The sequence below is a fragment of the Falco peregrinus genome, unplaced genomic scaffold, assembly GCF_023634155.1.
Source record: "Falco peregrinus isolate bFalPer1 unplaced genomic scaffold, bFalPer1.pri scaffold_72, whole genome shotgun sequence".
Taxonomy (NCBI): domain Eukaryota; kingdom Metazoa; phylum Chordata; class Aves; order Falconiformes; family Falconidae; genus Falco; species Falco peregrinus.
Genome location: NW_026599632.1, coordinates 166,250 through 180,000, shown reverse-complemented (window position 1 = coordinate 180,000; position 13,751 = coordinate 166,250). Strand labels below are relative to the sequence as shown.

Sequence of the window (13,751 nt, the reverse complement as noted above, 5' to 3'; positions counted from 1 at the left end):
AGCAACTCTAAACCTCAGCTGTGCATGGCATGTACGTAACCCTAACCCTAACCCTAACCCTAACCCTAACCCTAACCCTAACCCTAACCCTAACCCTAACCCTAACCCCTAACCCTAACCCTGACCCTGACCCTAACCCTAACCCAGGCCCTGACTTTAACCTTTACCCCTAACCCTGACCCTGCCCCTGCCCCTGACCCTGATCATAAGCCTCTTAACTTTGGGGAAAGCTGGTTGCTTCTGAGGGGAGGGATGATCAGCCAGGGTCCCGTTTGAGACAGCCAGGTGCGGAGAGATGCGAAAGGAATGGTGCCGGGCAGTACCAAGAGAAGGTCATGAGATTTTGGCCTTTAGTACACTGAGCTTGCACCAAAGTCACACACTGTATAATTAAAAATAGAGAACAGTGGAAAACTAGTTTTGGCCTTCAAGGCCTTTCTGACCTAATTACATTGAACTTTATTTGCTCAGAAGCCCTTAAAAAGTGCTCCAATTGAAGGCAGTTTCCTGATCAGCTCTGGGTTCAGACTAACTCCTATACACCTACAGCCGTCCAAGTCTGAAAAGTCACACAAGGACCCCCCTACATCACCCCAGCTTTGAAGTGTCACTTCCAGTGCCTCCCCCTGGGCTAGAAGCATTTCCTTGCTGCCCCAAACGGAATTTCAAAGCTTGGAGAGCCTGCCCCACCTCTCAGCACCGTGAAGACACAGGTGCTGACGCCCAAAGGCACTTCCAAGTCCTGTCCCTGCCTTCCCTGCAGAACCCTCCACCTCCGAACTCTCCCCAGCCCCGGAGAAGGGGCAGGGATACCTCGCTGTGCTGGAAGCCGGGACAGCGCGAGGCAATTCAGCATCCTACAGCCGGATGGCCTCAACGTTCGGGGCCAGCAAAGCACCCTGCCCTGCGCACCACTGCAAAAGCAGGCTGAAGAAGGTTGCCATCCTATCAAAGCTGGAGGAGAAGAAACTGTAGTGAATATCACAACAGGTACGCTGCCTGCAGCTGTTAGGTGCTACTGCTCAACGCCGTCCCAGGTAAGGAGTGCCGACACTTTCCTCAGCCTCACAGACCCCCTGCGAGCCCAGGGACCTGGCCTCACTGATTTAGGGCTCCCACAGATGGGAATTTGCTCTCTGAGGAAATGCAGTCATTGCAATCAACTTTTCCTTCCCAAAACATCAGCTGGAATGTGGATGGAACTGGAATGGGAAGCACTGAGCTCCATTACCCTGAAACCCTGATATTGTGGATGCTTTATTTGTCCTATACCATCCAAAAAACCACTAACATCCCTCTGAGGCCGTATGGTAGTTTTACCCCTGGGCAGTGTGTCTTACTGAAAGGAATCTTTCCAATGAACCTCAGCTTCTCCTGATGCTCCTCTTCTTGAGTAAGAAAAGCCTTCCACTGGAAGTGGGCTATGATTTTACTCCGGTTGCGGATGACCACGGATCTGTGGTTTGACAGCATGAGGTAGGTCTTCTCAACTTCCAAGGAGTTCCTGTCTAGCCTGATGTTGACATCTTCAGCTGCTCCATGAAGGCTTGTGTGAGTATCTTCACCTAGAACGAAGCAAAAGGCAGACATTGCTCACCGCCCTTGCTGACGGGAGTACGAGGAATGGAGGAAGCCACAGGGAACAGAAGTCTCACAGCTTTTAGCTGTATGAGCAGTTCCACAGATCAATACATTTATCGCATCCCAAGAGCTGCATGTGTACAGCATGGGGACGTCCTGGGCACCACCTTAAGCACCTTAGTTCTGGGTGGGCTTGTAGAGATTTATCCCCAAGGCGACACTACCTAAAAAACCAGACTTTTTCAGATGTGCCCAGGTGGCCTTTGGGTCACCATCCCACCCGGGTCACAGGGAATTCTGCATCCGAGTCATTCAGGTGACTCTGAGGAGGCCCACCTCAGTCATGGCTTGCCCAGAGTCTCCTGCAAGGACGCCACCAGGGTTGTGTCTCTCCTGATCCCTTGTTGCCAACATGACAAGATGCCTGGGGCATGCAGGCAGAAGAGGGACGTAAAAAGAAACAGGCAAAGTGACAGCCCACGGCAGGATGGGATGCAGATGAAAACTTCACTGTCTTGGGGCAGCAGTGCCCTCACTTGCTGTGGGTCTGTGAAGATATGTCAGAATGAGACCGGTGGGGCACGGCCCACACCAACCTGCCCATCACAGCCCTGCAAGCCCATTTCTTCTGCCTGGAGCCTGCTGGTGCCTATGCCTGAGCGTGCAAGTCTACACCGAGTATTCCCAAGCTGTCCCACAACCCGAGCGAACACACCTTTGCTTTCCGCCTCAGACCGAGCTGAAAAGGAGAGAGTCTCTGGCTGTGCACAGCAGCCGATTAACGCCTGGAGTCTTGCTGGAGCACCTGCCAGCACTTCACCCTCCAGAAGAGACCCCCACCAAAGCGTCCCTCACTGCCAGAGCTTCCAAACCTTCATTCTTCCTACCAAGCAACTCCCAGGAGTCAACTAAGCTCAAACTTGAGCACCGAGCCTACTCTGCCTGTTGCAGGTGAGGGCCTCCCAGGTGAGAAGCAAACCCCAAACACGAGACATTCTCCATCGAAATGGCACTTCTGTGGAGCGTGTTTAAAGCCTCAGAGCCAGCCCCAGCTGAGAAGGGCAGTGACCCGGCCATCCCTGGAGAGCATCCCTCTGCCGAGGCAGAGCCTTCCCCTCGCTGCACGGGTTACAGCAAGGCAGCCAGGGGATGGACCTGCCTTTCCAAGGCTGCCACACAAAAGCACAAGGGGAGAGCTGGCTGCCTACTGGATGGACTCCTTAAACCCTAAGCCAGACACAATGCGGCAGTATCACAGTCGTGCTGGCAAAAAGAGCCCTCCCTCTCTTGGAGGGAGGTTGGGGAACGACTCACCCTTTAAATAGATCTCTGCAGCCATTCATTCATCTCCACACATGGAAAGTTCAGCCTTCGTGCCTGTATAACCTCGACTTCTCTGCTCTTAAGGGAGCCGAGGAGGAGTGGGAGGGATTCGTGGCCAGACACGAGTTATGTTGCGAGAAACAGCAACGTTTCCAATGACTGGACAGCCTGCTTTCTAGAACGGACAACTTAGCATACAAAAATAACCAAGGTTCAGAAGCATTACAGAGGCAGGTGTGCTTTATGAGCATTGCCTTCCCCCTCTGCTGAATCCTTGGCGTACGTTGGCAAGCAGAGGAAGCAGGACTCAAGAAATAGGAGACATGCACAGTGCTTCGAGTGTGCACAGCTTCGGTTCATAGAAACATGACCTCATGCTCTACGAGACAACAAACTACTGCAAAATAAACTCCACGAAAACTATCATGATCTCACTGTCTAAACCCATGGCCACGTGGGTCTTGAAATAATGGGTATAGTTCTGATCTTAAAAACCAAGCTGAAGCCTTTGACATTTAATCGTTCTTTCTGCCCTTCTCCAATCCACAGAGCAGCTTCTATACAAAGACTGAACAGGATTCCTCAACCTAGAAATAACAGATGAGATAGGTAGGTTTGTAAAAGCACGAATGGCCTGGGAAAATGTAAACAAGGAAAAATTTGTCACCATTTGTCATAAAACAGGAACCCAAGGGCCTGGAATAGTATTAGTCAGAAATTACAGAAGCGTAGTAGTAGCAGTTTCCCAAGTACTTCCTTTGGAATGTACTGCCATAGGACCCTACAGAAGCTCATAGCTACAAACCCACAAAGTAACTGGACAAAGGCTTGGAAGGTAAAACCATCAGAAGCTATTAAACAAAGACGTGAATAAAGCCTCTAGCACAGAAAAAATGCTAACTCCAGGGCCCACGAGGCAGAAAGCTTATGCACTGCCTGTTCTACACGCTTTGCTAAGCATCCCCTACTGCTGCTCTCCTGGAGAGGAACCGGGGACAGAGACACACTTATGCTCCCGGCTGACACCAGCGTCCCCCAGGGAGAGACGAGGACAAAGCCACATACAAGGGCACACTCAGCTTTTGCCCCTTACCTCCTGACTTGAAGCACCAAAACATGCAGAGGTTTTGAAAGAAAAGGGTTTAGAGGAGTCTGCAAAGCAAGTTGAACGTTCTTCTGCTTTGAAGGACGCAGAGTGTGGGCACCATGCAGTGTCCAGCACTTACCTGTGTCGTAGTGAACTGTCAGGGGTCTGGAATAATCACCCGTCTTCTGTGGGTGGAAGTCCACTGTTACTTGCACGGCATCACCAATCCCAAGAGTCCCAGCAGAGGGATCGACAGAGAAAGGGCTGCAACACAGAGAGGCACATCAGGATTACTGTGGGACATTTGGGGACTATGTGGCTGTCTCGTTCACTTCAGCTCACCTGTGCAAGCGAGAAGCAAACAAACCACAGTCAGCAGAAGAAAAAGAGAACAGACAGCATCAGAAACTGAGCCACCAACTCGACTCCTGAAGAGCTCCAGCCCTCAGAACATCCTATGCTATAAAACGACCTCGTCTCCCCCATACCCTGCATCCAGTTCTCTGCAGCAAGGCTCAAGAGTCTGACTGCTAGCGATACGATCGGAGGAGGGTTTTTGAAGGGCACGGAGATGGTGAGGGTTATTTGCATGCACAGCTTGACACAGACTTCCTCAGGAATCCGTCTTTTCCTGCCACCTATACACCTCAGGAGATACAAATGTCAAGGCAATGCTTGTCCCAGTGAGATTGCAGTCTGGAAATCAGACAGGGAGAAGAGAATTTCTTCTTGAAGAAAAGAGAATAACTGGAGTTTAATTTGCAGAATTCATCTCTCTTTTTTTTTTTTTTTTTTTTTAACTTGAAAGCATCCTGGTTTTGTCTAAGAAAGGGTGCATTTTATCAGAGTTTTAGTGAAAGCTGCTCTAAGCAAAGAAAAATCGAGTGCAAAGGCACATTAGAGTGATACAATAACAAGGAAACAAGACACAAAAGGAGTACCCATTTACAGCCTGAACAATTAGATCTCTAGCTAAATGAAGCACCATCAACAGGAGCATATTGAGTCAAGTTTAACAGGAGCTTTTCGGTGTATTCACAAGCAATGCAATCTGGGGCTCTGGGTTGTAATCCAAGCTTGGTAACTGTTTGCTTGGCCCGCTGGGGGAATTCTGTGCAACGTGTTGGAAATAATTATGAAAAGGTGTTGGTGTACTTTGGATTTAACACTAGCAATTATGATTTGTGGCCACGTAAACAGCTCTCGGCTGACAGACACGTAATTCAGTTCTTTAACGCTCAGGGAAAAGTCAGATGCAACATGCTCCTGCACAACAGCAGCTGGGCTTTGTGGCTCCTGTACAGCCTCACTTAGAAAGCAAAAGTTACTGGCTTTAGTGCTTTGCTTGCGGTCACTTTGTCACCTCTAAAACACCTTCCGGAGAGTTTCCCAGTGATTAGGGAATGCAGCACACAAAAATAATGAGAAAATCTGGAGCCATGCACGAGCTGAGCTTCATTCATGGAAGCAGTGACAGCTGATGACATTGCTGGAGTTCCTGCTCATTAAGGAGATATTGCTGCAATTAGGGGCCTGACCTGCTCCCATGACAACAGCAAGAACGTTGGCAGTGACTAATGGAGAAGCACTGGGCCTGCAATGTTTACGTACTAGACCTAAGTCACCTGGGAGGGAGGAGGAAAGCCAAGGCCCTTCCAGCCTCAGAACTGGATTGCTCTACATGGCCCTGCACCTGCACTGGGGGCTGTGCCTGCTTATACTGGGCAAGGCTCTGCTGGTGCTTGGCTGGCATCACTGCCTGCTGGGGGAAAGGCACAGAAAAATTCCCCCCACCCTTTTTTTTTTCCACCCCCAGAAACATTGCCAGAACAGAAAAGCTGCTGGTTAAGGACCACACTTAGCACTACCTCCCATCCCGTCCCCTTCCTACTCCGTCCCCATGTCTGCATACCCCTGCCCTCAAATAGCTGGGATGGGAATAACACTCCCGAGGATGACTTCAGGGGATGCCTGAGAAAGAAGGTATCTTCCCATCTTCAAATTATCAGAAGAAGAGGATCCCACCGAGGTCAGGACTCATTCTCAGGACTGAGAAACAGAGCACAAGTCAGACACCGCACCTCCTGCCTCCCACCCCATGCTGTACCCACGGGACAACTTTGTTACTGTTGTCGCAGGAGCTTGGTATCCCTCACGTAGACCTGGTTCTCCAAGACCCAGAGGGATGTAAGCTCCATGCTTAAACTGAACTCTGAACTTCAGTCCACATCACTAAGCTGTTCCCTGCAGCCTACAGATAAGAGATGCTAAGGTAACGTCTCTGACACACTAATAGCCAAATGAAAACCACTGCCAAGAGATGAAGCTGGCAGGCTAAACTCTGGCCTTCTCTCCGTGAATTGTGAGCTGTTCTTTAAGATAATTCTTTTCCTGTTAGATCTACCCTGTTAGTGAATCACTACTGCTCCTGAAAAAACAGGAAAGATAAGGTTTGAAGGTTTATTAATAGCTCTTCTTCTGACATCCTTTTTAACTATGTCCCTTTGTATGTTTGCTTTGTTGTACAACATCTAAACTTTCACAGGTCCAGATCTCCCAGCGGTGCCTTGCAATCCCCAGCTTGTATAAACCCATCTAGCCGCACCAGCCTGAGGGAGACCTTCCCGCCAGAACCTGCTGTGATCTTGCCTGTTACTGCCCTGCAGAAAGGGAGCAACACCAGAATAGTAAGCAATTTCACAGGGATCTGTTCTGACATTTACATCTTGCTTGCTTTCACCAGGCATCAGCTCCTCATCCTGACAGCTGGGCAAAAGTTAAATCCCATGAGGATACCACCGGCAAAATACTCCTGACAAGTCAGAAACACAACTGACAAGTGAACAAAGCTGACAGTTCTGTGGCCCAGGCTCTCCTACTACCACTCTGCCTTCTCTCCTGCAACCATACATTTTAGTCAGTGCAGTGTGCGAGGAGGCTGCAACACACCTCAAGTCCCACGGTATGCCTCTCTTCTAAAACCGAAGAAATTTTTAGTCCACTGGTGTTTTAATTTTCGTTACAAAATCATTCGAATTTCTGAGAATTTATTTCATTACAAGTTGCCTCCAACCCCAAGACAGACAGTAAAATTACCAGTGATTGCATTGCCTCATCTGTCAGCTAAGGCCTATTGCAGGAAAAAAAGCAAAGGTCATTTAATCTTGGCATACATTATTTTTTAGTAATGGTATAAAAGCAATGTCAAGCACCGTAACCTTTCCAGTAAACACAGCCTGTTAGGTCAAAGCATCCAAGACTCCACCTCTGTACCGGAAACATCCTGCACAGAGTCAGCAGCATCTCACAAGCTCTCTCTTTCCCTCTTTCCCTGCACCTCGGCTCTGTTGTCCTGTCCTTGTACATCCTGTGGTAACTCTCCAATCCCACTCCTTGATGTCGTATATGGGTACGACAGGGGGCTCCTAGCACTGCACCTTGTAGGATCATTTCCTGAGCTTTCAGAGCCTGATGGGCCATTCCTTAATGTATCTTCTCAGACGGATCCTCTCTGACCCCATAGCACAGCGTAGCACAAGGTCTGTAACGTCAGGAAAAGGCAGTGCTGTGCTGAGATCTGCTTCCAGACACCATTTTCAACTGAAACTTAGTGGAATGACATTTATCTCCCTGAATGCCGTGGAGAAGAAACTCGTCATCCAGCCTTAACAATGAGAATGACAGGAAGAGACTTTCTATATTTATACTAGTACTATTTTTTATTACTAAGCTGTGCAGGGAAGAGATGGGTATGGACATGCACAGGGAGGGCAGGCACAAAGCCAAGCTGCGTAATGGGGAGTGCTTTGGTATTGGTTTTTTTTCCCCCCCCTTTATGAAAAGGGGTCAAAATGGGGCCATGTTTTCTGGTAGGTACCACAGCAAGGGAGAGCTCTGAACAAGCAACAGTAGAACGATGCTGAATTGGCCCCGTGGATTCACTTGAGAGCTCTGCCTTGCAGTGAAACACACCACAGAAAAAGCCCTTAGATAAAGGAGTAAGAGGCAAGGAATGTCATCGTGAAGCGATTCCATGCAAGAGCAGAGCTCTCAGAACTGACTGAGAGGAAAGGTTAGCATTGGAGATGGGCTGGGAAATGCACTGAATGTGGCAGGTAGGTTATGCTTGATTCCATAGAGATGGGAATCCTGAGAAAGGAGGCAGAGAGAAGTGACAGGAGCAGCACACTGGACTAGGAAGCAGTGGCACCTGCAGCTGGCTTGCAAAGGGGCAAGAGCCTGAATTCGCTCAGGCCAGAAGGCAGAAGTTGCAGCAACTGAGACAGAAGTTTCAGTTGTGCAGAGGACACAGAGGTCAGCTGATGGTCTATAAACTTCGATCTCTCATTCCCTTCTACTCCACTAAGCCTCCTGCCCCTCTCCCATGCATGCATGCTTATATGTAGCAACACACAAAGCTATTATGTGATATTAATATTGGCTTTAACACAACGCTACATCCTTACTCAGCAAAACTTAAGCACACGCTCAAGCTGCTTAAGTTCTCTGCTAAATAAGAAGAGACTAAAAAAGTCCTGAATTTAAGTCTGTAAAGGCTGGCACTCCTTTCCCCTACCACCTATGCCATCACTCTTAAATACTGCCTCTCGTATCCACACTTTAAGCTCTCCAGGAAAGGGAGCATAACTCATTAATTTTTCCAAAGCACAGGTTTAAGTGTTTGTGATGATAATTAATCAGCAAGTTATTACGGGAGTCATTCCAAAGAATTTATGACATTAAACTAAAAACTACCCCTCTTGTTGATGATGATGCAGCCTTGGTTATAGCCTCGATCGCAGGGAAATCAATCCCCTGGCAGCAGGAGGAAAACGGTCTCTCCCATGAAAGCCTCTGTAAATAGAGTTGTTCAAAGACAACTGCCAGCTAATGATCTATTCACCTGTGGAGCAGTGTACTGCTCTGACTCTCCAGCCTACTCCCAGCCAGCTGGGAAGCCACTTCTTTTCTGCTGGGGTTGCTGGAGCCACTGAGCTCACCTGGGACCTTGGGGCAGGTACCTGAGCAACTTCTCACAGCACAAGCAGCAGGGAACCCACTGTTACACAGTGCAGTCTCCAGCACTGGCTGGAAGAACCGCTCCTGGCACACCATGGCCTCATCGCACAGGGAGAAAGAACGTGGGGGTTCTGCTCTCGGGCTGCAAGGGAATGTGCTGACCTGGTCAAGAGGGGGGGAACACTTGGATTCTGAGTGGGGGATACAAGCTTGGGGCACTACAGTCCAGATACTGGAGGGCTGGGCTGCCATTCACTGGGACACAGCAGAACTGCATGCAGCCGAGGGATGGGAAATGCAAACACGTGTATTCGGGGTGGAAGAATCCCTGGCAGTACAGGCTGGTGGGCACAAAAAGCCTTTCTACTCTCTGTAGCTTAGAGCTGCAGCACAGAACATACAGGGAGATGCTGGGATAAAGGGCTTTGCACAGCCTGGAGGACAGACCAAGGTTGGTATTACCTGTTCTTACTTTTCGTGTTGTGTACACACCTGATCGAACTTTGACACTGGTCTTTTTTGAGCACCGTGTTTGCTCAGATGATCTCCAGAGGTCCCTTCTAAAGTTATTCCGCGTTTATCTTCTCAATCAGCCCAATTCCATTTCACATAGTCCCCAAATCTCTCATATTTCCTATACATTTGTGCATATATACAAGCAGATGGTAGACAGACAGGCATTGGAGGAACTCAACCTCTAAGAAAGTTCCCAATGAAGAATCCATTATGACATTTTGCTGAACACTTAAAGCAAAAAAAAAAAAAAAAAAGATCAGAAACACAGGAACTTCAGAGTAAATAAAAAGAAATCTGAATGAAAGTGGAGGCAACTTCATTAGAATAAAATGCTGATTATATTCAAAGATTTAAATTATCAGTTTGAAATTTCAAACTGGCTTTCAAAAGTTCATAACAAAATGACTGATGCCTTCATCCGACATGGGAAATCTTACTAGCTTTTGATCTCTGCACACACGCAATCCAGTTATTCAGAATTCTACTTTTTTTGTGTCGTATGAAATAAAGCTTTTGTAACGCTTCCCATCTCTTTGTTGCAAATCAGGACTGAAAAATTTAATTGCTGAAGTTCAGCATAAAATCCATATCAAGCAGGATTCAACACACGTTGTATCACTCAACAGAATAGTTGGCAAAGACATTGCCAAGAGATGCCAGACACGACTGGGTATCTGTTTTGGTGGTGACGACTAGATCTGGAAATCCCAGAGGGAAGCTGTGCAGGGATTTACAAGGTCCTGCCTACGTATTTCCACAGTGAAAAGCAGCAGCCTGCTTGAATAGCATCCCGGAAGCCTGCTTCCATAGCCTTGCCAGGCTTTGGTAGGAGACTCTTGGACCCTCATGTTTCCCAGGAGAAAGAAGAAAGATCCTTCTCTTGACACTTGTTTTCCTGGGGAAGAAACTGAAGCAACTCAGGTGCACTAAGGCAGATGGCAGGTCTTTGCTGCATTCTGGACCTCAGCTCCTGCACCAAGACCTCTGGGACCAAGCAACTTGGAGTTAACTACCAGCCAGCTGAACTGGTTTCCTTGCAGGTGCAGTTCAGCAAACTGGAAAAACAGTGACTGTCTTCTCAGACCAACAGGAACAGTACAGGCTGTCCACGACACAGCACACATCAGGCACTTGACCAGGAGACTGCCCAAATACCACGTGCTTGTGGCCTCCCAAGGAACGCGTATATTTGTCCAACAGGGCCACATAACCATTTCAGAAGGTGCTGAGGATCAAGGAGGTTGGTGGTGGCTACTACAGCATGCTAGAGCACTTTCCAGGAGATCCGAGAGAGACAAAGCTCTACAAGAGGCTCCCAACCCACGCACCAGGTATTTGCTGCATCTTTGGCCTGTGCCCCCGCTGTAAGGCATTCCTCTTTGGGGCTGTAGTGCAGCTTTGAAGCCACTGCCAGCTCATCTCCACTTACAAGCTCATTCTGCTGAAGAATATTGGATCCCAGGGACCAGATCAAACCTACTGGAAAACCAGGTTCTGGACCACACCCTGTTTTTGTCAGGGTCTCGATACCAATTGCTTTGATCTGCAATCTCCAATTGCACTTGCTACTCTAGACAAACTGCTGATAAATTCTTAAATGTCTCTTCCACCAGCTCAGAGCTTGCCCATTTCTTAACACTGCCCTTGGTCTGCAGGAACTGAGCTCCTAGAGCTGTCGTCTGCCCCGCAGGATCTTCCACAGCCCGAGGGCAGTCCAGCTGCCTTCTTACAATTGCTCCTTCAGTCTAACAGAATCAGTCTTGCACGACTGTGCTCTGAAGACACCGTTGCACTATAAAACTCCACTCTGCAGCTTGCAGGGTTTTAGCAGAGGTTGCGCCATGCTTCAAACACTATAATCAACAGCAAAACCCACGTGCCCTGCCCATCTCCAGCCATGGCAGCAGCACGGCAGCTCAGGTGCTCCGGTTCCTTTTTGTTGCTGTTTCCCAACTATATTATCACGCCACAGTGTTTTGCACAAAAAAAGATGAGCTCCCTACCTCTGCGTGCTGATGCAGTAGCGGGCCTCCCGGTTACCAACATTGTGAACCAGCAGCGTTTTCTGGGTGCTGTACTTGACTGGACAGGCTGAGAAGTTCACCTGGTCGGGGAAGTCCAGGATAGCTCGGGCACCTATAGCTCGGATTGGCACAACAAACTTCTCCCTTTCTGTGATGCAGATGAGCTCGTGGAAATAATCCTGCAGGGAAAGAAACAATCTCAGCACAATGCATTTAGCACCATTCCCACGGCAGAAGAAAAACTGCTGTTTTCTAGGACTGTTGCAGTAGCGTTCAATAATGGAATAATAGTACCTTTTACCTTCATGACCTTTCATTCCAGCATGACTTGCACAGGGTTGTTAACTTGCAAAGAAGAAACAAGCCCACTGATTCACCCGCTTTCGCAGCAAGCTGGCAGCACCACAATTATCTGATGCTTTGATTCCGAGGCACCAAAACAGAGTCGCTTCACGCAAGGGATCACAGCACTAATGGAACCTGCTTCAATCGCCACCGCAGACTATTGGAAGCACCACTGAGAACCCAGCTGTGCCACAGCACTAACTTCAAAGCCAGCAACGCGGCGACCTCGTTGAAGCTTGGCAGGGGATGCTCAGGTACGTTTTCAAAAGGACTTCACCACATACGTGATCAACAGTCAGTCGCTGGGGAAATGCTTCACAAGCTGGACACGGTAATTGCTGCGATGCCAGCTGAGTGTAGGGTACAGCTGTATTTCTCACCCGCTCCCACAGCCTTACAGGGCCAAGGCTGGGGACACGCACCCTTCAAAAGCCACCTGATCCATCTCCCCACACCAGAGCTGGCTCAGCTCTGCACCCAAAGTGTCCCTTGAGATGTTTCACAGGTACTTCAAAGCGCTAACAACTCCACCCCTGCCCTCAGCAGCCTACGCCAGCTCTGCACTGCAATTCAAGAGAGTTCTTCCTCTGCCTCATCTCAGTTTCCCTTTACATCTCACCCCAGCCCCAGGGGACACAGAGACAGCTTTGGCTGATGCCTTAATCAAACCCCTCTGTAAAGTCTGTTCTAGAGGAGTAAGTGACGGGGTGCCTGGTTAGCACACCCACCCCAGGCAGGCGGCATCGGGAGCTGCACACGGGGGACACTCAGACACCCCACCAGAGCAAAGCCGGCTGTGCATTCCCAGCCACTGGCTCGTTCAGAAAAGAGCCAGACAATCCCCCCCCCCCCCCATCCGGGCTGCTTGGCATTTAGCAGCAGGAAGGCAAATCAAATTACCAAAAGCATTTTACTGTAGGGATGAGCAGTCAGACTCCAGATGGATGGTGGGCACCGCTGCACTGCAAGTACCACCTTGCCCCTTCTGAAATCAGTGAGGAAACTGTTGCCCCAGGGCCAGGAGCCATTACCCCCAGCAGGCTCTTATCGATGAGCTAATCAAAGCTCTGCTTCTTATCAATCACTCACTGCCCTGATTTTTGCCCTGGTGCTTTTAACTCATTTGATATTTTTGTAATTGTTGAAGCAGCAAGGTTTTGAGCACTACAAAGCATCTAACAGGGTTGCACTGAATTGTAAATTTCACTAATTTCACTCATTTCACTAATGCAGTAACTCACTGTCCTGTCGTATTTCACATTAATCAATGAGCATTAATTCAGTCTCCACCGAGCACCAGTAATGAATTTCACAAACCTCACAGACTGAGCTGCCATTGCCTGACAATAGTGTATGGCTACATTGAAAAGAGCAAGAGGGCAAAACAGAATAAGCTGTGCTGGTTTTATATGCTTCTTACTTCCTTCTTCCTCCACAATAAACTATTAATAAGCCTGAAGGACACACAAATGGAAGTGTTTCTGTCTGTTGTTTATCTGCCAGTCAGTGCCACAATGGTTCCCAGTTCAGCAGAGACTGTCAGACCATAATGCAAGGACATACGGGAACATTGGCTGGCACGAGAACACCCATGCTGTACAACTGGAGCCACAAAACAGAAACGTGCAAATCAGAAGCAGCAAGAGTAACTAAGTGGAAACGCTGCCCAGCAGAAAAATTAGCATTTCATTCATAACACAAGTGCCAATAAACCAAAAGACACGTCAGCTATTTATATATTTTCTGACAGTCCAATCACATGGCACATTCCCAAATGACTGCCAGACAGTAGGAAACTGTTCATTTTTCAAGAAAGGGCTATGTGGCACACAGCATTTCAGCCACCAACAGCTCAC

The 13,751-nt window shown here is 48.6% G+C and overlaps 1 protein-coding gene across 1 annotated transcript; it reads right to left on the bottom strand.

Moving 5' to 3' along the window:
- Positions 1-888: 888 nt before the first annotated feature.
- LOC129783622 (hydrocephalus-inducing protein homolog) lies at positions 889-11,867 on the bottom strand. The gene is made up of 3 exons (XM_055793553.1): positions 11,530-11,867; positions 4,131-4,255; positions 889-1,565 (listed from the first exon to the last, which is right to left on the bottom strand). Exons 1-3 carry the CDS (start codon positions 11,865-11,867, stop codon positions 1,267-1,269), a joined length of 762 nt encoding a protein of 253 aa, XP_055649528.1. The 3' UTR covers positions 889-1,266.
- Between the last annotated feature and the right edge of the window lie 1,884 nt (positions 11,868-13,751).